At 46.9% G+C, this 26,845-nt stretch overlaps 2 protein-coding genes across 2 annotated transcripts in view; one reads left to right on the top strand and one right to left on the bottom strand.

The window, feature by feature from the left end:
• The window catches only part of JAK1 (Janus kinase 1), a 45,026-nt gene extending 22,648 nt beyond the window's left edge, over positions 1–22,378 (top strand). The window contains exons 2-25 of the mRNA XM_048313397.1: positions 742–821; positions 1,623–1,821; positions 2,968–3,091; positions 7,014–7,164; positions 8,341–8,504; positions 8,592–8,925; positions 9,368–9,541; positions 9,930–10,087; positions 10,692–10,815; positions 11,950–12,136; positions 13,633–13,739; positions 14,815–14,961; positions 15,214–15,301; positions 15,749–15,876; positions 16,105–16,240; positions 16,613–16,764; positions 17,547–17,697; positions 18,006–18,100; positions 18,508–18,700; positions 18,918–19,042; positions 19,440–19,612; positions 19,975–20,092; positions 20,345–20,455; positions 21,118–22,378. Coding sequence (XP_048169354.1) covers positions 816–821; positions 1,623–1,821; positions 2,968–3,091; positions 7,014–7,164; positions 8,341–8,504; positions 8,592–8,925; positions 9,368–9,541; positions 9,930–10,087; positions 10,692–10,815; positions 11,950–12,136; positions 13,633–13,739; positions 14,815–14,961; positions 15,214–15,301; positions 15,749–15,876; positions 16,105–16,240; positions 16,613–16,764; positions 17,547–17,697; positions 18,006–18,100; positions 18,508–18,700; positions 18,918–19,042; positions 19,440–19,612; positions 19,975–20,092; positions 20,345–20,455; positions 21,118–21,219 — 3,447 coding nt within the window. The 5' untranslated portion in view covers positions 742–815 and the 3' untranslated portion in view covers positions 21,220–22,378. The remainder of the gene's footprint in view (positions 1–741; positions 822–1,622; positions 1,822–2,967; positions 3,092–7,013; positions 7,165–8,340; positions 8,505–8,591; positions 8,926–9,367; positions 9,542–9,929; positions 10,088–10,691; positions 10,816–11,949; positions 12,137–13,632; positions 13,740–14,814; positions 14,962–15,213; positions 15,302–15,748; positions 15,877–16,104; positions 16,241–16,612; positions 16,765–17,546; positions 17,698–18,005; positions 18,101–18,507; positions 18,701–18,917; positions 19,043–19,439; positions 19,613–19,974; positions 20,093–20,344; positions 20,456–21,117) is intronic.
• Positions 22,379–22,502: 124 nt separating this feature from the next.
• Positions 22,503–26,845, bottom strand: part of RAVER2 (ribonucleoprotein, PTB binding 2) — a 28,158-nt gene continuing 23,815 nt past the window's right edge. The window contains exons 12-14 of the mRNA XM_048312155.1: positions 26,733–26,822; positions 26,070–26,192; positions 22,503–23,959 (exon numbers count right to left, since the gene is read on the bottom strand). Of these exons, the coding sequence (XP_048168112.1) occupies positions 23,834–23,959; positions 26,070–26,192; positions 26,733–26,822 (339 nt within the window). The 3' untranslated portion in view covers positions 22,503–23,833. The remainder of the gene's footprint in view (positions 23,960–26,069; positions 26,193–26,732; positions 26,823–26,845) is intronic.

The following is a 26,845-nucleotide window of genomic DNA, read 5'->3' as shown; positions in this document are numbered from 1 at the left end:
CCCAAGCACGAGGGAAGTTGTGTGGCACCGTCTGACTTTTTCCAGCCTAAGCCTCAGGCTTTTAAAGCAATATTTGCTGCAGTCTGCTAGGTCAGGTTAAGGCCCCACACTGGTGAAGCAAAAATAATAAATACACCTTTAGTTTAAACACATTTTGGCAGAGATGGGGGAGGAGGAGGGAAAAAGGAGGGATGGAGGCTGGAAGTGGAGGCATCTTTCAGCCTCAGATGAGTGATGGGTGAGGTTTCCCAAACCAGCAGCACTGTCAGTTTTAGTTTAGACACATTTTAAATGATAATCTGGGAGGGGAAGAAACAGCAGAGAGCAGGGAAGGATTGGAATGAATATCTAATAAAAATGTGAGGAATGGAGTGACTTCAAAAGTCCCAGAGGAAATAAAGCACAGAGGAAAATGTTCCTGTGGTGTCACAGCTGAGGCTTGTGATGAGACCAAGCCCAAACTGAAAATAGGGGAAAAATGCAGGGAATAACCAAAGCTTTCCCTGGGATTTTTGGTTGCATCTCAGGCAGTGCCCCCAAAGTGTCAGAGGAGATCAGTGGACGTGCCCAAACTCCTGGGTGGTTCCTGGGACTGGCTTTGGCTGAGACCAGATCCAGATCTCAGTTATAATAAAGGTTTCCTGGGACTGCAGGTGGAATTTCATCAGCCTGGCCATTTCATTTGTGCCTCAAACTGTACAAAGCCGTTCCTGACAATGCCTATTTTCCCTTTTTTTTCAGTCAAAGTGAAGCTGCTCCTGGGGAGAGTGAAGACAACCCATTTCAGTTGTGTAGAGGATCCCACAGGCACATAAATGCAGGTGTGTTGGCTTTGGGGGTTTATTTTTTATTTGTTTTTTTAGTGGGAGGATTAATTTCATAAACTATAAAATTGGTTTTGTTGTTGATTGAGCTGAAGTTTAGAAAAACATGGAACAAAGAACCCAAATAACCCAAATAACTTTCTGCTCTTTCTGTTTAAGCACTGGGTGCTTAAATAAAACACAATTTTCTTTTGAGTCAGAGCTGCCCTGTTGTGCATCCTTGCTAATCTAAAAGCTCTTGCATTAAACCCACTCAGTGCTACTCTTTCCTCCTGGAGAGAGAGAGAGAAGTAGTAATAAAAGATAAATGCCAATAAACCTTATAAAATACACCATGACTCATAAAGTGATGGGAGTTTCAATCACAAAGGATGAGAGGGGAGAAAACAATGAGAAGTATTTTGCTGTTAAGGGGTTGTAAAAATAGAAGCTGACTTTTTAAAAAAGGAAACATAAAATGAGCTGTTTAAATCACTCAGTCTCAAGTGTTGTTTTCCAGCCAATTAAGTGCTGAAGGATATGAAAGTTGTGCTTTACAGTGAGAAGAGAAACCTTTCAGAAAAGCTGTGGAGCCACCAGAAGAAAAGGGAATGATTTGGAGCAGAGTTCCCAGAACCAGAATAATCACTGACATTGCTTTTTTCCCCTTTTCACCTCGTTGGCTTTGAAGAATCAGCTTCCCACCTGAGGATTTTGAGAGCTGTGGTGCCTGGCCCCTCGTGCCAGCAGTGATGGATTTGTGTTCTGGATTCCAGCTCCCCCTCACGTTTCCCTTTGCTCTTTTCCCTCCTCTCCCAGTATCTCAACGTAAAAGAAGATTGCAAAGCCATGGCTTTCTGTGCAAAAATGAGGAGCACCAAGAAAAATGAACTCAACCTGGAAGCTCAACACCAGGGGCTGGAAATCCTCTTCTACCTGCAGGACAAAGCCCCCATTTGTTACTCCAGCGGCGAGTTCACCTCGGAGGAGCTGTGCATTGAGGCTGCCCAGAGGTGTTGTGAGTATTTGGGTTTATTTCAGCTCAGCACCCAAAGTGAGGCATCCTCTGTGTGTCCATCAGAGCCACCCTGTCCCAGTAAATCCCCACAGAGCTGCTTTTACCTCGTGTGCATCCCTCACGTGTCAGGGCCTGTCCTGTGCTGTTCCCTCTGGGCTTGGGCTCAGCAAAATACCTGTAATTCCACAGGAAAAAGTGGATTTAATCTCTGTTGGATCTCATAAGCCAGTGTGCTTTTGTATTTACAGTTCTGGGGTTCTTTCCTGCCCTGTCCTGTTCCCCATGGAACACCCAGTGTTATCCAGCTGCTGTGGGGGTGTGAACAGGTGAACTGGGCAGGAATTTTCCTGCAGCTCTCAAATATTTTCTGTGCCCACATCACCTGGATTCTTGTAATAGCCTTCAGCTCATTTGCCTAATTGCTCCTCTTCCATGGGAATGGGTGAAAGGATGGGAATCTGCAGCACAAACCTCCTCAAATGAGTGTTGTTTTTTAAGAGATTTAAGCAAAGTGAGGGGTATTTAACACCCCCCTATTTATGTTGGTGTGCAGGAGCTGCTTTTTCAGGGCTGTGAACCCCCAGATGGTGCAGCTGCTCCCAGAACCAAAACAAGGAATTCAACCAGACCTGTAAACACAGCACAGCCTCGTTTAATCTGGGAGGGAGGAAATGCAAAGTTAAAGCAGATCAGCCCATTCATATCAAAGTCTCTTCTCAGCTGGAAACCCCTCTGGGGAATGACCAAAGCTTTCTTCTTGTTTGTTAAAATCTCCTCTTTTACCTCTGGGGGTTGAATTTATTGGTAAAATAAAGCTGAGAACAAAGGGGTGGGTTTGGTAAAACTCCCATTTCTGTGACCTGGACAAAATCAAGGTTTTAAGTCACTTCTCCTCAAGCTCAGACCTTGGCAAAATCAGGATTTGGGAATCACTTTAACACCAGAACAATCTGTTTAATACACCCCACACCCAGCTGAACCAAGGTGACAGCTCCACCTCAACCTTTCCTTCCTAATGTTTGTTTTTATCTAATCCCAGTATCAGTTTCTCTTCATGATCCAATATTTGCTTTATGCATTTGTGTTTTGGGGTGTGGGTGTGCACTGGAGCCCTGTGATTCATCCCTCTGTGTGTTTTTGTGACAGCTGTGTCCCCTCTGTGCCACAACCTCTTTGCCCTGTACGATGAGAACAAAAAGCTCTGGTATGCACCAAACCAGGTCTTCAAGGTAGAGGAAAAATCATCCTTCAGGCTCCATTATCGCATGAGGTAAGGGAAAACACCTGGAAAATGATATTTCTTCTTCTTCTGAGCTCCCTGAAGAAGCAGGGAAGCAAAACCAAAAGCAGCAGCTTGCTTTGCACACCTTAGAGGAGAGATGAGCAGCAGGAGCTTCAAATATCTCCTGATTTCTTTGCATCTTTGGGATTCCACCTCAGAAAAAAAGGCCCAGAAGGTGAAAAACCACGAGAAGTTCTCTTCACAAAGCTGGGAGTGAACAAGGTCAGAGTTAATTGGAAAATTGGCTCCAACCCATTGGGTCAGTGTTTTTCTGGATGAATTCCTGTTTGAAGTGTTCCAATTCCCTCTGAAGTCAGTGGGAGTTTTACTCTTAAAAGGAAAAAGCATCAGGCTCTTGATTTTGGAATTCTCCAGGACTGCAAGGGATCTGTGGGACTGGGCTGGGGAAGGCTTGGAAAAATGAAACCAGGAGCCAGGAGAGTCCCAGGATCTGGCTCAGAGGTACCCCCAGGTGGCATCCTGGAAATCCAGCACAGGCATTACTGAGATTTGGGGCTGAGAGGGTGCTCTGGCCTCATCCAGTGGGAATGAAGGCAGGAATTCTGAGCAAGTTTTAATCCTTTTAGGGTTTGATAGAAATCTAATTCTGCACATTTTGCTTCTGTTTTTAATTATTATTTTTATTCTGACTCTTCATCTACCAATATGAGCTTTAAGTGCAGGATACAGGTGAAAAATACACGAAATAAACTTTGCTTGCAGGAATAATTAATCCAGAAACTCCACAGATTAATTGATTCTTCGAGGGACAACTGTAAGAAAATAACCTTGTAAATCATCTTCACCCACCCTGGGTCAGTTTGGGGTGCAGGGAGATGCAAAGAGAGGGCTCTGCAATGTGATTTTTGGATTCCAGACTGGAATTGTTATTGTTGGATCAGCTGCTACAAGGAAAAATGACTGAACTTTGCTTTTCAAGTCATGATAATTGCTGGTTTTGGAGGAGGAAGAGGATGCTGTAGTAGTTTTCTTTTTTCTTTTATTAGTGTTATTAATGCCTTAACCCTGGCTGATCTCAGATTTACCCAGCTGTGATGAGGTTGGGCAGATAAACACCACAAAATAATGAAATTGAGAGACTCCAAAAGGTTTTTACAGAGCACTGGGTGCCCTTTCTTGCTCTGAGATCATCCACAGTAAGAATACCCTGAATAATAAAAATCTCTGGTGTAATGTGAAATTTCCCCTGAGCCTGAAATTCTTTGTTTCCCTCAGTAAAAGAAAGTGATATTTAAAGTGCAGTTGTGGGGATTTAATCCTTTTAAGTAATTAAGAACTCTTGAATTTAATTAATTTTTAATAATTAACTTTTAAATTTTAATTAATTAAGAACTATTAATCCTTAAAACCCAATTTTTGCTGTGTTTGGTGTTTGTGTTCCTGCCCTGGGGGAATGATGGGAAGCACCTTCCTTAAAATTGGTTAAACAGCTGCCTCTTAAAAAGAATCTTTGGCTGTTCATAACCCAGAAAGGTGATTTAAGATAATTAATGACTCCAATTCTTTTGTTATTTCCTGAAAATAATTATGAACAAAATTAATTTGTGCTGAGCTTTATTTTCTGCATTTTTCCTGTTGCACCATTTCGTAGAATGAAGCTGTGGAAAAGCCCCTGCTTTCCAGAATGAAAAGTTCTGCTGGTTTATTATTGTTTTTTTCAGCTTTGGAGTTGGGATTTGGAGTTTGGCAGGGAAATCTCTTTTGTCCCTTGTACTCCACCAATGAAAACTGTCAAACTTTGGGCCACAAATACGGATTTTACATAATTTCAGATGCATTTCAGAAGGAGTTAAGCCCTAAAATCCAAAGATTCCCATTTTCCCAGGAATACTGTTGTGTCCTGGTGGTGTTTTCCTTGATTTCATTTATTTGTTGTGGATTTTGGGTTGTGAAACTGGTCCCTAAATGAATTTTAAAAAAGGAAAATGGTCTGGGCCTTTTAAATAGAGCAGTGGATTAACTGTTGATGGTAATTTAGAAATGAAATAATTCTTATTTTTGATTACTTTGAGAGGTTTTAGTCCTGTCCTTTTGAAATTCTATCTCAAAAATGAAAGGATTTGTCTGGTTTGAAATGTTTTTAGGGGTTGGACTTCTCTCCCACTGCTGAAAGCTTTTTGTTTTCTGTGTGAACTTCTCCTCCTCCTCCTCTCCCCACTGAATCAGTGCCAGATGCTGCTGCACTTTTGGTCATCTTTTAAAAGGACTTTTCACTGAAACTTTGGGAGCAGCCTGTGTTTTTTACACTTGCCTCAAGTTCTTTTTTTTTTTTAAAGAAAATAGGCTCCAACATGAGAAACCCCAGGATTTTGTAATATCCTGGAGTCACTGGCACACAGAGCAGGAGGAGTTTAACTCTTCCCTAGCTGGGTTTGTTTCTTGGTGTGGAAAAGGGATCCAAATCCCTTCTGGAGGGATTTTGGAAGGTCCCTTCCAGCCCATTCTGGGATAACACAATTTTGTGGAAGCTCTGGAAAGAAGGAGCTGCTGGAAGTGAGTGAGAACAGCAGGGCCCCTCCAGCATTTCCAGCACTCCCTGGCCAGGCTGAAATCCAAATCCACCTTCCCAAGTGATTCCCAAATCCCTCTTCCCAGCTCCCCTGCCCTGGAAGATGCTCTGAGGGAGGGCTGGCTCCTGCTCCTGGAGCTCAGGGGCACGATCTCCTTTCCAGCTCGCTTGGGAATGGGGAAATCTGTGCTCCTGTTCCTGTTTGTGGAAGGGGAATAGCAAAAATCTGTCCCCCACTCACACAAATCCATTGAGCTTTCCAAGGAAAAGATTCTCCTTCATTTACTCATCCCCCAAACAATGGAGCTGGAGTTGTTTCTGTAGCTCCTAAATGTTGTCTTAATCAGAGCAGTTTCATAGGAAAGGAGCAAATTCTCCCCTCAGTTACAAACAATGCACAATACCTTGCCCATAATTATTTTCAGGAAATAACAAAAGAATTGGAGTTGTTAATTCTGACTCCTCTTCTGGAGGAGAAGAGGGAAACAAAGGCATTTCCTTTGGATTTCAGAAGGGTTTGCTTTGCTCTGCTCTTTACACTTCAGCCCAACGAGTTCTTGAGTATCTTCTTCTTCAGTATCTTCTTCTCAGGAGTTCTTGGTGCAGTTTTGGGTTGGAGCTCCTGCCTGAGAAGAGCTTAACTAAAAATATTAATTTTATTTTGCTGAAGATCCTGACTCTGCACTGAAGCTGAGGCACTCCAGCCTTGACCACTGCAGATTTGGGGCTTTATAAATGTCAATCCCAGACTGATTTGGGTTGGGAGGGTTCTTAAATTCCATCCCATCTCACCCCAGGGACACCTCCCACTGTCCCAGGCTGCTCCAGCCCCAATGTCCAGCCTGGCCTTGGGCACTGCCAGGGATCCAGGGGCAGCCACAGCTGCTCTGGGAATTCCATCCCAGCCCCTCCCCACCCTCCCAGGGAACAATTCCTTCCCAATCTCCCATCCAGCCCTGCCCTCTGGCACTGGAAAGCCATTCCCTGTGTCCTGTCCCTCCAGGCCTTGTCCCCAGTCCCTCTGCAGCTCTCCTGGAGCCACTTTAGGCACTGCCAGGGGCTCGGAGCTCTCCCTGGAGCCTTCTCCTCTCCAGGTGAACAATCCCAATTCTCTCAGTCTTTCCTCACAGGAGAGGTGCTCTGTCTCTATAACAAAAAAAAAAAAAGAAAAGCCTTGTAATAATATATAATAATTCAGTCATTTTCCCCCAGTTCCTCAGGCCAGGAACGTGCTTGGAGTGTGGGACCACTTAAGCTTAAGGCGGAAGTTTGACCGATTTTTGCTTTTTAACTGCTTTGCTTTTCAAAGTCCAAAATATCTTGTGGGAATGGAGGCTTTTCCCAAGAAGTTTTTAAAGTTTCTGACTCTTTTTTTGCCAGATATTATTTCACCAACTGGCACGGGACCAGTGAGAGCGAGCCCTCGGTGTGGAGACACTCCCCGAGGAAGGCCAAGGCCTATGACAAGAAGCTGGCCCCAGAGGGAACCCCCATCCTGGATGCCAATTCCCTGGAATACATCTTTGCACAGGTTGGAGTTGTCTCTGATGCTGTATTCCCACAAAAAGATGGGATTCTGCTTTAAAAACCGCTTCTCAAACTCTTAAAATACACATAATGTATCCTGTGAGTATTGAAAGGGTTTTATTGGTGCCTCTGCCTGGTGGAGAGAAGAGAATTTGCTACATGAAGAAAAATGACTGATAGAAGGTGTAAAGGAACTCTCACAGTCCAAAAAGGGATGTATTTTTATAGATGGTTAATTATATTATGTTTTATTATAGAATTATTATTATTTATAATTATTAATTAATTATTATTATTTATAATTATAGAAGTGAATTATTTGTGTTTATAAACGCTGTCAGTCACCTTTTGTGAGACATTTTGTGAGCTGTGACATTCAGGGCTGGAGAGGAGCAGCAGCACAGGGAGATCTGGCAGGGCTGGGTCCTCTGAATGAGGTTTCTTTACTGGGTCATGTTAAAACATTGATAACCACTTACTGATAACCCCGTGGTGATAAAGATTGATAACCCCACTGCCTGCTCAGCTCCAGGTTTGCTCTCCTCTTGCACCTTCCAAAGGATTTTTCAAAGCAGAAGCTGCCTGGTTTCACAAAAAAAAAGGGAAAATTCAGGTTGATGAAAGAGCAAATTGAGTGTCCTGAGAAAAACTCACTTTTTGTTCATTCTGAGTAGAATTCCTGCAGGATTTTCACACTTGGAAATAGGACTTTGCCCTTCAGAAAAAGAGACAACATGCAGCTGCTCCAGCAAATCCTTGTTTAGTTGGGAAACCACAATGAAAGAGAATTCCAGGGAAACATTAAAGCAATGAGGCACAGAAATGTCTTTGCTCTTTGGTAGCCAAACACTTTTCAGGCTGTCCCAGAGCAGGACTTGGCTTAGGGATGAGTCCATGAGATTCATGGAGACTTGGATGGGAAGGGCAGAGATAAAGCAGAGACACAAAATTGTTTTGGTGGACCAGAAAAAAACCATTGAAGGTACTAAAAGGGGCCAGGGCTGGTGATTTCTGTAAGTAATTAAAAAAAAAGTGAATTTTTGGTGGGCTGATGTATAAAAGAAGGGGATGAGGTTCCAGCTTCTCTTTGCCCAAGGAGAGCCAAGGGATGAATTCCTGCTCAAAAACAAACTCTGGGAAAGACCAAATGGGTAATTTGGAGTTTTTTGTTCCTGTTAAGGGCCAGTATGACTTAGTGAAGGGCCTGGCACCCATCCGTGACCCCAAAAACGAGCAGGAGGTCCATGAGATTGAGAATGAGTGTCTGGGAATGGCTGTCCTGGCAATCTCCCACGATGCCATCAAGAAAAACGTGAAGCTGCCAGAGCTTCCCAAGGACATCAGGTGAGCTGGGCTAAATCCTCTGTCCCTACTGGCTCTGCTCCTCTCCCAGAGGAGGAATCGAATCCACAGCCTTGTTTTTCCTTCTAGTTACAAGCATTATATCCCTGAAACTTTGAACAAGACCATCAGGCAGAGGAATTTCTTAACCAGGATTCGGATCAATAACGTTTTCAAGCATTTCCTGAAGGAGTTCAACAACAAAACCATCTGCAACAACAGCGTCTCCCCACGGGATCTGAAGGTTAAATATTTATCCACCATGGAGATCCTGACCAAATATTACGGGGCAGAGATTTTTGAGACTTCGTTTTTGCTGATTTCTGCTGAGAATGAGATAAATAAATTTAATTGTGGAGACAATGAGAAGTATGAAGTGATGGTGACAGGAAACAATGGGATTCAGTGGAGGCTCAAGCCAAGTGTAAGTAGCCTATGAGAAATGGGAATTAGAGGATTTTTTGGGACATAACAGCTGTTAAAAAATAGTTGTGGTCTTCAGGCAGCTTTTTATTGGAGGGGCTTTTATGGGATTACAGGATTATCCAGGTTGGAAGAACCCCAGGAAGTTCCAGCCCTTTTTAGGCTTAGCTTTGAGATCAGACCAGGTTGCTCAGGGCTTTTATCTTGAAAGGTTCCAAGGATGGACACTGGACAGCCTGTGTGGGCAAGCCTTTTACCAGGAAAATGAAAGACTCTGCAAAAAACATTCCAGAATTCAGTAGCTTTATTCTGTATATTGCACTGCATTATATTCTATATTTTATATTATTATTCTGTAGTTACAGAATGGATTTTTGGTTTAGAGTAAAAACACTGTGCTAAAAATGTTTTAATTAAAGCTTTTGTCCCAAATACATTTGCAGCCTGTACAGACAGAGAAAGAGAAGAAGAAAAAATCCGATGGCAAAGCCAAAAAGGAGGAGGAAAAACACAAACTTCGGGAGACGTGGAACAACTTTTCCTATTTCCCTGAAATCACCCACATTGTCATCAAGGAGTCCACAGTCAGCATCAACAAGCAGGATAACAAAAGGATGGTGAGAACCAAACCTGGGATCATTTCCCTTCCATGGGGACCTGGGGTGGGCTTGGACAGAAGGTGACAACCTCCTGAGGGACATTTTGAGTGTAAAGAACACAAAATGTGCTGCCCTTGACACTGGGCAGAACAGAAATGGCTGTTAAAAGTGGGTGAGTGCAGTTGTGCCCACACTGGCACTAAAGTTTCCCTCACAGATCCCACGTGGAGTTGCAGACCTTGCGATGTTGGAGAACGGAGTGTGCAGCCAGGACAGAGGAGGGCAGGAATGGCCACTGCTGGCTCATCAAACACCAACATCCTGTAGCCAGAAGTAGCTGGATGTTCCAGCATTCCCAAGGTGTCGTGGCAGAGCTGTAAGGGCTCTTCCCTGTGTTTCGTGGCAGGAGTTGAAGCTGAGCTCCCACGCCGAGGCCCTGTCCTTCACCTCGCTGGTCGATGGCTACTTCAGGCTCACAGCAGATGCCCACCACTACCTGTGCACTGATGTGGCTCCTCCCCTCATCCAGCACAACATCAAGAACGGCTGCCACGGGCCCATCTGGTCAGTCACTTCTGCCTTTGGAGGGGTTTTTTGGATAATTCCTCTCATAGTGAATCTGCTGAGGAAATCCGGAGTTTGGATGGGTGGTTACCAAAGGGTTGGAAAAAACTTAATTTTGCTAAGGAAAAAATCAGTGTTTGTCTCTTTACTCATCTATAAACCCAGTGTTTCTGCAGTGAAGGAGTGTTTCAAGAGTTTCCTCCATGGACACATGGGAATATTTTAGGTAGAGAGTTGTCTCTACACTCACCCCAGGAGTCCTTGGATGGATGAACAGAGCCTTGGGTTTTTAAACCCTGAAGGAATTCTCTTCCCTCCACCCACCTTTGTGGTTTTTCCCTTTTATGTTTAAGCTGCAAACTGTAGAAATCCCAGATTTCACCTGCACAGTGCTGGATGCAGAATTCCCTTTAACAAATCCTTCCTCCCTTGCTCTGGGCAGCCCAAGGTGCACAGTGCACCCTTAAATCCTGTTTTAATAATAATATACATATTTCTAAGTTGCTGTTACACCCCAAATAGAGGCTTGCTCTCGTGTTCCTTCCCAAGAACAGATTTTTGGATGCTCCCTTGTTGGTTTTGTTCACTGTCCATTCCCTTCCAGCACGGAATATGCCATCAACAAGCTGAGGCAGGAGGGGAACGAGGTGGGGATGTACGTGCTGAGGTGGAGCTGCACAAACTTCAACCACATCCTCATGACTGTGACGTGTTTGGAAGGCTCAGAGGTACAGCCAGCTGTGGCATTCCCAGCAGGAATCTGCTCCCTGGAATCCCTGGGGATGTGATTTTGTCCTTAGGGCAGTCACCCTGATCTCTGTTGGAGGGAATTGGCTTTTTTCTCCACACCTTTGTGCTGTCTCTCCAAATAGGATTAATTAGATCCAGAACATTTCCATTCCTCCCAATCAAACTATGCAGGAATGTGATAAAAATTAAGTATTTTAAACTCATGACACGGAGAATTTGTCACTTCACCTTCCCTTGAGCCTTTTTGAGCGTGGATTTAATTCCCTGGATGGATTTTACTGCCACACTGGCCTCAGCTGGAAGCCTGCAGCTGACTTGGTGGTTTGGGAGAATATTTAAAGTGTTCATACAAGAATAATAATAAATTAATACTAATAATAATACTAATAATAAAATTATTATCTTAGGAAGAAATGGTCATGGAATCAGTGGTGAGTCAGGAAGGGATATTTGATCCTGGGGTTATCTCCTGTAGATATTTGCCAAAAAAAAAAGATGATCAGCTCTGTCTTTTAACAGTGAAACAAGAAAGGAATTTTCTCTTGGAAAAGAGGGAAGGGAGAGGTGACCCAAAACTGCAGAGGGGAGACCCTGAGAGCTCTTGAGATGGGGAAGTTCAGAAGTTCAGCCCTTCCCCAACACCTCTGAGCGAAACTGGAAGGTCTCAACACCAGCCTGAGATTTCGTTTCAGTGCTTGAACCATCTGGGGTTGCGAAGGGAGTTTCACTATTTTTAAGTTGAGATTTCAAAACCCTGCTCCAGATTCTGCAATTCTTGACCAAAGGAAGAAAAAATTCCTCCAGAAGAGGCAAAACTTCTGCATATTCTCAGGCTCTGCAAAAAGCCGTAATTTGGGCTTGTTGGGTGACTGCATCATCTTCATGATGCTGCTCTTCTGCTCTTTGAGCCTCCTGGGAGTGAAAATTCCAGGAATTTTAGGGTTTTTTCTGCTTTGTTGCAGTTTGATTAGAGGACCTTGGCTTAGGAGCAGGTGATGAGCTGGTCCTACGGGTGATGCCAAGGTTTTGAGAGGCTTTGATGGCTTTGCAAACATTCTTTCACTCCAATGATTCTGTTTGCTTTCTTTTTTTCCCTCTCCCCCCAATACCAGGTGATGAATAACTCAGGCCCCTACAAGAACTTCCAGATTGAGGTGAAGAAAGGGGGGTACTTCCTCCATGGCTCCAACAAATCCTTTGCATCCCTGAAGGACCTCATGGATCACTTGAAGGGACAAATCCTTCGGACAGACAACATCAGCTTCACCCTGAAGAGGTGCTGCCAGCCCAGACCCAGAGGTAGCCTGGCCCTGCAGGGCTTTGTTGTTGCAAGGGAGCAAACTCCAGGAACAGGAGGCTTCTTTAGGGTGTTTTTAGTGCTGTATCCTGCAGTGAAGCTCTTTAAAAAGAAGTAGTTTAAAGTTTTTTCCTTCTCTGGGGAGGAGGAGTTTTGTCAGAAGCAAAACAGGTGCCAGGAACAGGTTTGAGGAGGGGAAAGGAGAGTTGGAAGCTGCTGTGTTTGCTCTCACTGTGAGCTGGTGCTCAATAATTCATCTGCACGAGGCAGCAGGGAAGGGTTTTGGTCCCAGCTGATGTCCTGAAGAGGCTGGTGGCAGGAAATCGTCTGTGAGGTCCCATCTGAGGGACAATGGGGCAGTTGTTGAGTGATGGCAGCACTCTCTGGAGCTGTTTGCTATGAACTGCGAGCGTCTTGCAGCTGAATTTTGTGCGAGAGAGGAAGCACAGTGGGGTGGTTGTGCTGAGCTGATAATGGTTTCCTGTTAGAAGCAGGGGAATAACTGAGCCACATCAATTACCTGCTGCTCTGAGGCCTTGGGAGAGTCCCTGAGCTTCTCACACTCTGCACAAAGAACGTGGGTAATGGTCTGGAGCAGGAGGACATTGCACATTTGACGTTTTGGTTACGTTTTGATGGCTGGATTTGGGATAAAATAAAACAAAATGGGTCAGGGAGTTGATTGCCCACTTCAGCTTCTCCCCTGGCTTTAGTTCCAGCAGGATTCAGTGCATGTTCCCTGTTCTGTCTCTTTCCTGGTGGGTTTTTTTCCTTTTCTGAATATTTAATAGGTATTCAGGAAGAAGTTCAGGGGATGCAGGACTAAAGCAGTTTGGAGGGTGTGGTTATTCCTGGTGCTTTCCAGAGTTCCACCTTCTGCTCCCAGCAGGAGGAAGCCCAGATGGCCACACACATCCCAATCCATCCTCTCCCAATAAATAATGCCTGGAAGGCAGAATTCCTGTGCAAAACTTCTGGCTCTACCCCGCAGCAGTGGGGAGGAAGCTCTGGATTTTTGAGTCTTTTCCTTCTGCGCATTCCTCACTCCCCAGTTTCATTCCAGTGCCCTGGGAACACTGGTGGTGTTTCCCAGAGTACAGGGAATTTGGAAGGAGGTGAGGAGGAAATGAGACTCCCCCTTGCACACTGGAAAGGAGATGGATCTGCTGGCGGGAGGGAATGTGGGATATTTTATTCCATTTTATTCCGTGTACAGCAGGGGTATTTTCTCTTTCAAGCTTTGTGCAGAAAACTCTGTTCAGTTGCTCAGTATCACCCTGATCTGGCTGATGATAACTCTACTTAAAATACAAATATGAAACTGTGCTTTAGTGATTCTCCTGTTGAATGAGGAGCAGAGGTCAAGTCCAAGTTTCTTTTTTCCTCCCGATTTTTGGGGATTTAAAGGCAGGAGCATTTACATCCATGTTATTACTGGGAAGGGGGAGTGCAGTTTCTTTGGAAAGCTTTAAGGATATTTTCTTCCCCTGCCTTGCAGAAATCTCCAACTTGCTGGTGGCCACCAAGAAGGCCCAGGAATGGCAGCCAGTGTATCCCATGGGACAGCTGAGCTTCCATCGGATCCGCAAGGAGGAGATCGTGCAGGTGGGTGCTGAGCTGCCCTGCAGCCCACGAGTGTGGCTGTCCCTGCTCCCGGCCAGGGGACACCAATCACCCCCTGCTGGCTGCTCCTGCTGCTCCCACTTCCCCTCAGCAAACCTAACTTGGAGCTTTATTTGCATTTAAGCCTCTGATTCCAGAACCCCAATGTTTGTATGGCCTTGTGTGGATAAAGGAGAGCTGAGGAGAGGGATGCCTTTCACTGGAAATCAAATTGATTTTTAAGCAGTTTTCTAAAGGAAAAGAGGGGGTTTAAGGTCATTTCTGGGGAGCTGGTTTGTTGTGGTGTATTTTTTAAAGCCTGACTTATCAGAGAAACAGAGGTTTAAGACAATATCCTACAGTGAAAAAGGTGAAGTATTCAAAAGCTCTGAGCAGTCAGAATTCTGTGTTCGGAACCTCCCTAAATTTTCAAATTTCCCCATGTCTGTGTAGTTATTTATTCAGGTCACCTGAATAAACCTTAGCAAACACACAGGGGTTGGAATGCACTTAAATCAGATTTAATGTTTCTAAAAAGAGCTCTTAAATCAGGCACGTGGCTTCTTCTGTGGAATAAAAAGGTTTGGGGGGTTTTTAGTTGCATCACTGCAGACAGAGATTGGGTTTGGGTTGGTGTGTTTACAGTCAGCATCCAGGCTTCCTGCAAAAATATCCCAAGGCAGAATCCTCTGTTATTTTGGAGGAAATTGCTTCCCCAAACAAAGCCTTGCAGTAAATATTACTTCCTCTCACTTTTGGAAACACACTAAAGATCACCTCAGGAGCAGCTTCTTGTGAATAAGAGCCCAGCTGTTTATTCATTTGTTTAGTCTGGGAATGCTCAATCCCAGGGAACCTGCTGGATGTTAGTGGAGGTGTAATATCCAAGGAATTCACGTGGGGAGGATGCTCAGAGCTCACTGAAGCAAAAATAACTCCCTGTCACTGGGTTCTCGCTGGAATAAATTTAAATCTGCAACCACATCAACCAGAGACAGAAAAAAGCACAGATTCCAATAAATATTGGTGTAAACCTTGTGTTCTTCCTGTCTGACAAATCCCTGCTGTTGTGTCTCAGGGAGAACACCTGGGAAGAGGGACCAGGACCCAGATTTACTCAGGGATACTCAGCCTCAAGGATGATGAGAACGAAGGATATCAGAATGAAAAAGAGATCCGAGTCCTGCTCAAAGTCCTGGACCCCAGCCACAGAGACATTTCCTTGGCAAGTGTTTTCCTTGTGTGTGTTGTACACGGATAACTTTTAAAAAAGGGCTGGGAGTGGGGAAATGCTGAAGATGCAGCTCATCCCAGCTTTAGGCACCCCATGGGACACATCCCTCCCCTGCTGACCCTTCGTGTGACTAAACCCAGGGATTTTGATGTGTTGCTGTTCCGTGGTGCTCTGGATGTGGGAAACTCTTGGAATGCTGCCCCGGGAGCAGCAGTTGGATGTGATTTCTCTCCCTTTCCCCAGGCATTCTTTGAGACAGCCAGCATGATGAGGCAGGTGTCCCACAAGCACATCGTGCTCCTGCACGGCGTCTGCGTCCGGGACGTGGAGAGTGAGTCCAGGGAATGGCAGCTGGGAGGGACATGGGCAGCCTTGGAGCAGGGACAGGGCTGGCAGCTGCTGCCTCTGCAGCTTTCCAGGATGGAACTGGGACACCAAAGCAGCTGTAAAGGCCTTTCTCCCAATAAATTTCCCCTTCCAATGCTGTGTTTGAGTAAGAGTCTTCCAGGGTGAATGCCGGAAGGGCTGGGGCAATGTGGATACAAACCACCCGGTGGCAGCATTCCCTTGAAATGCTTCCAGCTTTAATGTTCATTTGCCACATGAAGCCCCTCAGCATTTTAATCTGGACTCTGAGCACTGAAATAAACCTTGGGCAAGGTGAAATAAAGACATTTTCCAACCATCTCGGCTGGGGGCACAGGGGGAGGTGGGAACACAAATTAAATGACTCCAAACAATTTCTTGCAGCACTGACTTTCTGCACCTGCCTTTGTAGATATCATGGTTGAAGAGTTTGTTGAATGTGGGCCTCTGGATCTGTTCATGCATAAGAAAAGTGAAGTTCTCACAACCCCATGGAAATTCAAAGTGGCCAAACAACTTGCAAGTGCCCTGAGCTACCTGGTAAGAGGCACCTTGGCCAAGGCACCTTGGCCTAGTGGGGAACCCATTCCCCCCCAGGAAGAGTGAAGTGGGAACACTCTGTTTCCCTACTCCTCCTTTTTCTCCAATTTCTTCCCAGCTGTAATTTTGGATTTCAGCTTGGAGTATTTTAGAGATCCCCTGTGGTGTGGATACCCTGGAGCACTTGCAGAGCATCCCACTCACTGTTCTTTCCCTGTTTATCTGTAGGAGGACAAGGATTTGGTGCATGGGAATGTGTGCACCAAGAACATCCTGCTGGCCAGAGAGGGAATTGATACTGAATATGGGCCTTTCATAAAGCTGAGTGACCCAGGAATCCCCATAACGGTGCTGTCCAGGCAAGGTATGTCCAGGGATCACATTCCCAGGGAAGGGGAAAGGGATGAATGTCATTTATAGCAGCCAGAACTGGCTCTGGAATAGAAGTAATCAGCTTTCACGGATCTGCAAATGCACAGTGGGTGTTCAGAGCATTCATTTCTCTTACAAAATGTTGTGTCCAGTGAGATAACACAGAAGGAATCTCAGTTTGTGGATGGCTCCAGGCACGAGCCTGTAAAAGCCACAGGAACATCCTTATGAAAACAGGGATTTGAGAATCAAGACTTCCCTGAAAGTGGACAGATTCTGCAGCTCCAGTTTATTTCAGACAAGAAACCAGCTAAAGGCTGGTTTTCCCTCCTGTGATATTCAGTGCCAATGTGTTTTATCCCAGAGCGCGTTGAGAGGATCCCCTGGATTGCACCTGAGTGTGTTGAGGATTCCAAAAACCTCAGCATTGCAGCAGACAAGTGGAGCTTTGGTACAACCCTGTGGGAAATCTGCTATAATGGAGAAATTCCACTGAAAGACAAGACCTTAGCAGAGGTAAAACTGTTACACAAACTTCACCTTGGATCCATCCTCTTGGGCCCTTCAGTTTTCCCCCTTCTCCCAAGTCCCCTGGAGCCCCTTTAGGCACTGGAAGAGGCTCTGAAGTCTCTTTGGAGCTTTCTCTTCTCCAGGCTGGACAATCCCAGTTCTCCCAGCCTTTTCTAACCCCTGTGTCCAGTTAGAAGCTGAGTGAGGTTCTCCCAAACAGCTCAGTGATTCTACTCTTGGGGTTTTTGGATTCCAAAGGGTCTCCCATGGACACTGCTGCTGCTCACTGCAATCTAAAGCATTGGAGTCAGTCTTCTTGTGCCCTTCCTGCCTGTGGCCACAGCTGGGACAGCCCTGCAGGGTTGGGAATGCCCATCCCAGCCTTGTCCCACCTGCCCCGGAGCTGTCAGGGCTGTGAGGAGCTCCAGGTGTGTCCTTGGCAAACATTTCCTGGTGCATAAATAACTGGGGAAACCTGGCAGGGAATGACTTCTGAAAGGGGAAACATTCAGCACCTTTTGAAAACTTGATGGGTATAAAGTGGCTGCTCCAGATTCAGCACAAAAGGAATTCTCTGTTGGTAGGAGATCAGAGTTCCAGCTGAAAAGGATTTCCTTGGCAAGGCTCACACTGAGATAAGGATTTAATGGTCACATCCTTTCATGTAGAATCACTGAATTGCTCAGGTTGGAAAAGACCTCAGGAGCTCCTCAAGTCCAGCCATTGCCCCAGTTCAGAACTGTGAGTCACAGAGTTAAAATCCCTGGAATTTCCATTTGTTCCCACAGAAGGAGAGGTTCTACGAGGGGCACTTTGTGCTGGCCACACCGTCCTGCAAGGAACTGGCAGATCTGATGAAGCAGTGCATGAACTACGACCCCCACCAGAGACCCTTCTTCAGGGCCATCATGAGGGACATCAACAAACTGGAGGAGCAGAGTAAGGCACAGGGGGCACCTGGAGGGAGGGATCATGGAATCCTGGGGTGGGAGGGCTTGGGAGGGACCTTGAAGAGCTTCTTGTTCCAACCTCATGGAAGCTGAGGAACTGCTATGGAGTGGGAAGTTCACCAAATCTGGGAGTGGGTCTGAAAGCAGATCCAGGCTGCAGGTGTGGATGGAGGATTCCCTGTCAGAAAGCAGGTGGGATCTAAGGAAGGAAAGATGTGACAGTGGGAATTGAGCAGGGATGCCTTGGAGTGTCGAGACCATACAGGAATCTGACCTGGGATGTTTTTCCCCTCCTAGATCCCGATATTGTCTCGGAGAAGAAACCCGTCACCGAGGTGGATCCCACTCTCTTTGAGAAGAGGTTCTTGAAAAGAATCCGGGATTTGGGTGAGGTAAGAGAAACGTCACCTACAGAACACAGAACACAGCCAGTGCTCCTGGCTGTCCCCACAGCCCGTGCTGTGCCACACAAACACCCAGATCAGTGCCTGGCTGTCCCCACAGCCCGTGCTGTGGCACACAAACACCCAGATCAGTGCCTGGCTGTCCCCACAGCCCGTGCTGTGGCACACAAACACCCAGATCAGTGCCTGGCTGTCCCCACAGCCCGTGCTGTGCCACACAAACACCCAGATCAGTGCCTGGCTGTCCCCACAGCCCGTGCTGTGGCACACAAACACCCAGATCAGTGCCTGGCTGTCCCCACAGCCCGTGCTGTGCCACACAAACACCCAGATCAGTGCCTGGGTGTCACTGTCAGAGCGTTATCCTCACGGATGCTCCTTTCTCTCCCACCCAGGGCCACTTTGGCAAGGTGGAGCTGTGCAGATATGACCCAGAAGGTGACAACACCGGGGAGCAGGTGGCAGTGAAATCCCTGAAGCCGGAGAGCGGAGGGAATCACATCGCTGACCTCAAGAAGGAAATCGAAATCCTGAGGAATCTTTATCATGACAACATCGTCAAATACAAGGGCATTTGCACAGAAGATGGTAAATCTTGCAGAATATAAAAAAGTCTATGGGTTTTCCTTTAGAATGTATAAATGTCCTGCCTGGAGCAGGTTTTCCTGTGGATTGGCTCAGGGGTGGATGATGGGAATGAGCCACGTGATGTTTAAAATGCTGCAGGTGCTCTGGGCTTGTACAAAAGCTGTTGGTGTTCCTGATGTGAGAAGGGTCTGCAAACTAAACATGCTCTGGTTTTTAGGAGGAAGTGGGATTAAACTCATCATGGAATTCCTTCCCTCTGGGAGCCTGAAGGAGTATCTCCCACGGAACAAGAACAAGATCAATCTCAAGCAGCTGCTCAGATACGCAGTTCAGATCTGCAAGGTGAGCTGGCCCCTGAGCCTGCAGCTCCTCTGTTCCAGCAGCAGGGTGAGGGGGCGTGGAAAACATCAGGAACAAGCCCGTTCTCCTTCTCTATCCCCATAAAGCAATCTCTCCCGTACTTTGGGTGCTACTGGCACAAAGAGCAGCAGGGGAATAATGAGGAGGTTCCCTTGCTGGAAAGTTGGCTGTGAAAAGTTGTTCCTGTGGGAGGATTTGGAGCTTTAGGAGGGATAGCAGCACTTGGAATGTGTGCTGGCAAGAGGGAAGGAGCAAGGTGCAGCTGTAAAGGGAGGAAGGGATGAAAGGGCAGAGCGTGGTCAGGCCATTGGAAGCATGAACTGGAGAAAAAGGCATTAAAGTATAGGAGAAATAAAAGGCTTCTTTTCTCCTCTCCTAGGGCATGGACTACCTGGGCTCCTGTCAGTACGTGCACCGTGACCTGGCAGCGAGAAATGTCCTTGTGGAGAGCGAGAACAGGGTGAAGATTGGGGACTTTGGGCTCACCAAGGCCATCGAGACGGACAAGGAGTATTACACCGTCAAGGACGACCGCGACAGCCCCGTCTTCTGGTACGGCCCCGGCACCAGGCTGCAGCCCAGGGACCTGGTGCTCCTGTACTCCCCAGGATTTTTTCTGTTTTTGTAAGAGGCCTAAGTAAAGATACACCATGACAGCAAGGAAAAGGCACCTGGTGGACTGTACTCCCCTCTTGTGCTGTTTATCTCTTCCTGAACTTGATCCATTTTCCCAGTTTTGGGTTCGATCTCCTTAGTTTCACAGTGCCTTGCTGTGGAACACACACTTTATTACTTTTTGCTCTTTACTTGGCATCCCACATTAATTTACCTGCAAGGACTCTATAAAGAGAGCGTGGGTCTCGAGTTGCAGGGCTGTGAGCTCTGGGTGTGACGCTGTCCCCTCGTGTCCCCAGGTACGCCCCGGAGTGTTTACTGCAGAGCAAGTTCTACATCGCCTCCGACGTGTGGTCCTTTGGGGTGACACTCTATGAACTCCTCACCTACTGTGACTCCGAGTCCAGCCCCATGGCAGTAAGTGGCTGGGAGAGAAACGGCTGCCAGAGCTCCTTAAATCCATCATTTTAAACATTTGGGGCAACAAGAAGAGCAATCAGAGAACCCCAGACTCACTTGGGGTGGGAGGGACCCTAATGCTCATCTGGTTCCACCCCTTCCATGGGGAGCACTTTCCTCCAGCCCCCTGGGTTTATCCTGGGAAACACCCTGGTGGTTGTCCTTGCAGTGGGGGGGAGGGATTCCCAGCTGATCCTGCTGTCCCCACAGGAATTCCTGAAGATGATCGGCCCCACACAGGGACAGATGACGGTGGCACGGCTCGTGCGGGTCCTGCAGGACGACAAGCGGCTGCCACGGCCACCCACCTGCCCCGAGGAGGTGAGGGAGGGATGGATGGATGGATGGGAGGGAGGGATGGATGGAGGGAGGGAGGGAGGGATAGGTAGATAGATGGAAGGAAGGAAGGATGGATGGATGGACAGATGGAAGGATGGGAGGGAGGGATGGATGGATAGGTAGGTAGATAGATAGATGGATGGATGGATGGATGGACAGATGGAAGGATGGGAGGGAGGGAGGGAGGGATGGATGGATGGATGGATGGATGGATGCTCCCTGTTTGGACACTGATTCAGCCCCAGAAGGGTCACACCTCCCTGGTTCCACAGGCCTGGCCACTCAGGTAGGAAAACCTTCAGGAGTGCTGGGAAAAGGCATTTCCAAGGTTTTCAAGCATTGTTTTAAGATGTTTTTTGATATTAACATTCCCAAGTCCGTAGTGTCCCTTCAGCTGGGTCAAGGACTTGCTGTAGCACCTGGATCCATGAAAATTCCTTGGGAATCCCTCTGATCTTGGCAGTTCTGGGCTGCAGCTCCCCAGGTGGAACTGCTGTGTTGGTTTAAACCTGAACTGCCACAATGGCCCTTGCCCAGCACCTGAGGTGTTTCTGTTCATTCAGGGAGACTCTGCTCCATCACCTTCACTGGAAAACCCAATGAAATGTTTCATTCCTTTAAAAACTCCCTGTTTCTGCTGGCAGGTGGATCAGCTGATGAGGAAGTGCTGGATCTACAAACACGATGAACGTACCACCTTCCACAACCTGATCCAAGGGTTTGAAACAATTATGAGTAAAATGTAATGAATTCTTTTTATACTGTCAGGACTTTAAATGCCTAGCAAACTATCTATGCCCAAGGCTATTCCTTTTTTTTTTTTTTACTCCTGTAATTTGTACTCTGGCTGGGCTGATGTGGTTATAAAGGATTCTTTTGCCAACAGATTGAAGAGTTGGATTAAAGGAATTTAAAGGTTTGGGCAAAATGAGCTTCAGCTCCCTTTGCTGCTGTTCTTGCAGGGCAGTTTTATCCTGCTCTGATTCTGGTTGTGCCACAATTGGAATTGCCCTGATGGATAATGTGAGCTGGGAAAATCCACTGCACTTCTCAGCTCAAAGCTGAGCCAGTGGATAGAAGAGGGCTCCATTAATAATTTTAAAGTTGGCTGACAAGATATCCTTCACATGCACTTAAATTCTAGTAACAAACGAAACAACTCTGGCATAAAAATACAGGGAAGGCAAAATTATCAACTCTTTTTAACCCACCAGGCCCCAGTCCTGAGCTCTTACAGGTATTTAAAAAGAAAGTGTTCAAAAATACCACCCCCAGAAGCGTGGAGGGGTGGTGGGCACAGAGAACCCCAGTTTTGGGATAAATAATTTGCTTTTCCTAACTCCACTCCCACATTCTACCCCCTGGAGCTCCCAGAGTGGATGTAGCCCTGGAGGGGGTGAATGTGCATCCCTGGTGCCGAGGGATGTGCAGGGAAGGAATGAATGGAGATGGAAAAGAACTCAATCCATGGCCAGAATCTGAGGGGATTATCCAAAAGGAAAGAGAGGCCTGAGCACCCAGGGGTGTCCCAGGGAATAGGAACTTTAAAGAACGTTTTGACTCACAGGCTCAGCCCATGAGTGGTTTTAACTGGAAGCTCCTGCTGCCCCAGCTCCTAAACTTGGGCCATCATTTTTCCTCCCACACCGGGAAGTTGGAAAATGCTCTCAAGAGATACTCAAGTTTTGGCAATAATAGGAAGAGGTCTATATATATATATATATATATATATATATATATAAAAATATATATAAAAAATTGTAATTATGAGCTCCAAGGAGGTCAGATTTATTTTTACAGTGTTACTGTTTCTGTATGTCACGTAGGAAGCTGAATTCAATCTGTAAGCACTTTGTTACTCTTTATACAAACAAATCTAATAAAGAAATTTTTTTTTTTTCTCCACGTGCCTCCCTTTTTAATCAGAAATTAAACAGAGGTTTTAAAATGGAACTTCCAAAACCTTTTCCTACCTTACCTGATTTAAGGAGTCCAGGGCTGTTTTCCTCCCACAAAAATCCACTTGAACTAAGTACCAACAATTTATTTTCATTGAAAAGTGTAACAAGTTGAGAAAGTTGCATATACAAACAGTTGAAACAAAATATTACAAGTGAATTTATCAATACATACAGGCAGAATCCCAGAAAAGCTCCTGGCTCCTGTTTGTGAAGCAGTTCCAGCAGCTGAGGAAGGAGGGATTTTGATTGGGATTTTTTAAGCTTTGTAAATGTGGATCCTGGTCACATCCCAAAGCTTGAAAGGCAAAGTTTAAGACTTTAATTTAAAAAAAAAAATCAGTATTGAAAAATGGCTTCAGGGTTCTCTAGCAAGGAAAAGGGAGGAGGTGGCTCCTGGCCTCGGTGAACCCAATCCAAATGGATTTGCAGCAGGATTCCAAGGGGGAAAGCCTTGGAATGAGGGCTGGCTCCTCATTTACCTGTCATAACAGTGATGGCAAAAGGAAGGACTGCTGATCTCCAGCTCCAAGGACTGATGGCAGAAGAGAACAACTTGAGCCAGAGCTGATAATAAGCTAAAAATACAAAAAGTCTTAAAAAAAAAAAAAGGGGAAAATACACTCAAAACTGGGAAATTATGTGGGGTGGCCCAGGAAGAGCTGTCCCACACCTGTGGAAGGAGGATGCTGCCTCACACTGCTGCAGCCACACACTGGGAATTGTGTCCTCCATGGAAAAGCTGTGGATTCTCAGCCTAAAAACAGACAAAGTTATTCCACTGTCCAAGGATCAGCTCTCCAGATCCCAGGGAATATTCCAAGGCAGCACAGGATAGCATCTCCCTTTGAACAGCCATTTATTGAGAACATCACCGAGGCTCTGGGAATACATTTGGTATCCCTCCATTCCAGGATTAAGAAGAAATACTAAAAATTGAAAGGCTGTAAATGCAGAACTCTTAATCCTGGAAAAAGGAAAGCTGGAAAAAAACCACCCACATTCTGAGTTAAAAAAATACAAAATAATTACTATCAAGACTTCCTCTTTTAACTTCCTCAGGCTGAGGACTGGAGAAAGGATCAGCTTTCCTTCCTCCGGGTTTTTATTGCTTTCAGCTGGAGCTGCCCCAGCTCCCCAAGTCCCTGTGCTCTGTCCCTCAGCCCACAGGTGACAAAGCCAACACTGTCCCCTCCTCTCCAAATCAAAGCAGCCACCACCTTCATCACACACGTCCTGTGTCCTTGGATGTGCTGGGACAGAGCTGGCTCCTCTTGGGACACTCACCCCACACAGAAAGAATTCCTTGTCTGAAGTTAAGGCAGCAATAAATACAGAGGGATTCCCACCTGCCTTCCCTCCCCTGGGCAGGGCTGGGAATGGAGCAATCCGTGGGAATGGATCAATACACGCGCTTCTTCTTGAGGGAGGATTCCGAGTAGCGCACGGCCCCGCCGGGAGCCGGGAATTCCACGGGGCCGGGCTCGGGGGAGGACATGAGGTACGAGGAGCTGCGCTTCGGGGCCACCTGCGGGCAGGACAGGACAAGTGACACTCCATCCACAACCACCACTGCCAATGAACAGCGCTCCAGCCTGGGAATTCCCACACCAGGAGCTGGAAGTGAGGCCAAAGGCCCGACTCCTTCGGCTTTGAGGTCCAGCTCACGAGTCCCAGCTCACGAGTCAGGGTTTGTGCCCTTTCCCTAAAAAAAAACCCCCCTGATAAAAGCAGCAGTGCCCCAGCACACGTGAGGTGCCTGGGCCACGCCGCCTCATTCCACAGCACGTGGATAAAATCCAGTGGGATAATGGCCACGGTGTCCTGCAGCTGCTCCAGATATCTCCAGCCTTTAGGATGAGGCACTTTTCATACCTCCTGGAGAGCTGAAGGGGTTGAACAGTCCTGGCCCAGCTCCGTGCCAAGCCAGGGGTGAAGGATGTGCTTTCCAGCCATGCCACGTCTGTGCAGGATCTCAGGCCCTGGCCCTGCCTTCACACAGGAGTGAGGGATGGAGGGAGCAGCAGTGGATCTCTAATCTGAATTTCAACTCCAAGGCCTCACTGTGACACACAGGCAGCCCTGAGGGGCACAGCTGCTCTAACGCTGCACCAAGGGCTCCCTGGCTTCACTTTCCCTTTGGAAAAACCTTTCCTAGCAGCTCTCCAAGCACCCTGTGCTAGGTCACAGTCACAAACTGCTCCTGCTCAGTCTGATTTCATCCTGGGGGGCACCTTCAGCAGAAACAGAAAATTGTTTTAGGAAAGACTTCAGTTTTCCCCCATCCTCTCTACTGCAGTTCTAAAAGCCACGGGGATGTCACCCATGTCCTGTAAGCCTCCACCACGTTCTGGCTCACTGATGCTTCACACAAACCCCCCTGACCCTGCTCCTCCTGAAACAGCAGGATTAAAAAAAGGCCAAAAAAAGCAGGATCCAAACAAGCTGCAGGGTCCCTGCAAGCACAGACACACGAGCACGCTCTGAACTGACCGAGCCTCCTGGGGAGCAGCCTCTTCACTGAGGTTTATCTGCAATTCCAGCAGTTTGGAAGCAAACTGTGCTGCTGTGTCTGTGCCAAGGGACTGACCCTGCTCCTCCTGCCTTTTATGGTTTCTGGCACTAACACCATCATCCCAGGGAGCTGTTCTTCATCACCCCAGGAACCTCTCTGGAGATAAACTGAGAGGTACTGCTTGGCTCAAACCCCACACTGTCTCCTGTTGCCATTCCATCATTTCCAGCCACATCAGAGCTGTTGGGAATCCAAAAACTCCATTTTTTGATGTCCCAGCCCACAGCCAGCTCTACCCTGGAGTCAGGAACTGCTGGAGTTAGAAGGAATGCACTGCCTTCTAAATCACCAAAAAAAAAAAGGGAATCTCATGCCCAGTCTAATGCCAGAACTGAACCCAAGGGATTTAATGCTGGGATGGAAGGGCCAGGCCCCTCAGCTCTCCCATCCACGAAAACAGGAGCAATGGGATTTACCTACAGCACAGGGACAGGAACTCCTCAGGAGTTCTAAATCCTAACCAGGCTCCATAAACTGGCCCTCACTCTCCCCAAAGCATTCCCACTCCTTTTACTGATGAAATTTAAGTGTCCACTGGAGCACCAGCCAAGGCAGCTTTGCTCAGTGAGTGTGGCTGAAGAAAGCTGCAGCTGACATCAGCTGTAAATCCAAACACAAGCCATTTTAAAATGGTTTTCCCCCAGGATCCAGTCAAGGGGCTGTTGTAACCTGGATGTTGCCCTGAGCTGCTCTCCCCTTCAGAGGTTCTATCCCAGTGCAACCCATCTGCAGCCCAGGCAAACACCCATTTAAATCCAGTGGGAACCTCCTCCTCCTCTCTTCACTCCCTACTTTATTTGCCTCCTTCCAGGCATTTCTGCACACTCACACCTCTCCAAGAAGCTCCCGAACAGCCAGCCTTGCTCTGCCTGTGGGTTTTGGGGCACTGATGGAGCTGATCCCCAGGGACTGGAGGGCTCTGCAGCACTCTGGGGCTGGCCCAACCGCTTCTCACATTCCTAGGAACCGTCTGGAGGCAGGGAGGCACTGGGAAAGCTCCACTCGGGGGCAGCACCAGACAGGGAAGCAGCGTCTGCAGCCACTGCTCCTTCTCTCCTCTCACCTTCTTTAAGGCGTTTGCTGCAGGAGGCTGCAAGCCCGGCTGGGATCCCTGGGCTCCACTCAAAAGGGCAGGTACCACCTGCAGGCAGGTGCTGTAGTCTGGGAAAGATCCACCTGGAGATTCCTGAATGGGATCCATGAAGTGGAAGGAAAAAAAGGTTTTAATAATGCCTTTTTTTTTCTATTGTGATGAGCTCTCAACAGGTATGGAAATACCTGAGTCACACTCAGTTGGTTACAAGAGGTGCAATTCACAGCAGCTCGGGCATGCAGCAATTCCTGGAGCAAAATGTGGGCTTTGGATGGTGGTTTAATTTGTGTAATTCCATTAAAAAGTGCCTTTCTCCTTAGCCACAGAAACCTCAGCTTGGGCACAGCACAGCCCTTCAATCCTGGGAAATTCAGCACTGGGAAATGCCATTAATGGTGTGCTGCTTCCTGGTGGGAATATTTTAATACACTCCTGAGCTTTCCAGGTGATTTTGGATGGTGGGATTTCAGACAGGGATATTTTGGGTACGAATCCCAGCAGCAGTGACCATGCAGTGCCCTCACCCCACGCTCTCCAGCCCCTCATTCCTGTGCCAACACACAAAGCAGGTGTCCTAAAGCTGATGGGAGGAACAGCCAGTGGAGACAGCAAGCAAATGAAATTCTTTCTCACCTCAGAGGCTTCATTTTCAAAGCCATCCACTCTGGCCTGGGTAGAGTGATGTGCCTGAGCATAATGTTGGTACCACTGCTGGACAGCCTCCTACAGAGGAGCAGAAATCCTCT

Source organism: Corvus hawaiiensis, chromosome 9 (assembly GCF_020740725.1).
Source record: "Corvus hawaiiensis isolate bCorHaw1 chromosome 9, bCorHaw1.pri.cur, whole genome shotgun sequence".
NCBI lineage: Eukaryota > Metazoa > Chordata > Aves > Passeriformes > Corvidae > Corvus > Corvus hawaiiensis.
Note: the sequence above shows the minus strand (reverse complement) of the source record. Positions and strands in the feature narration are given on the sequence as shown.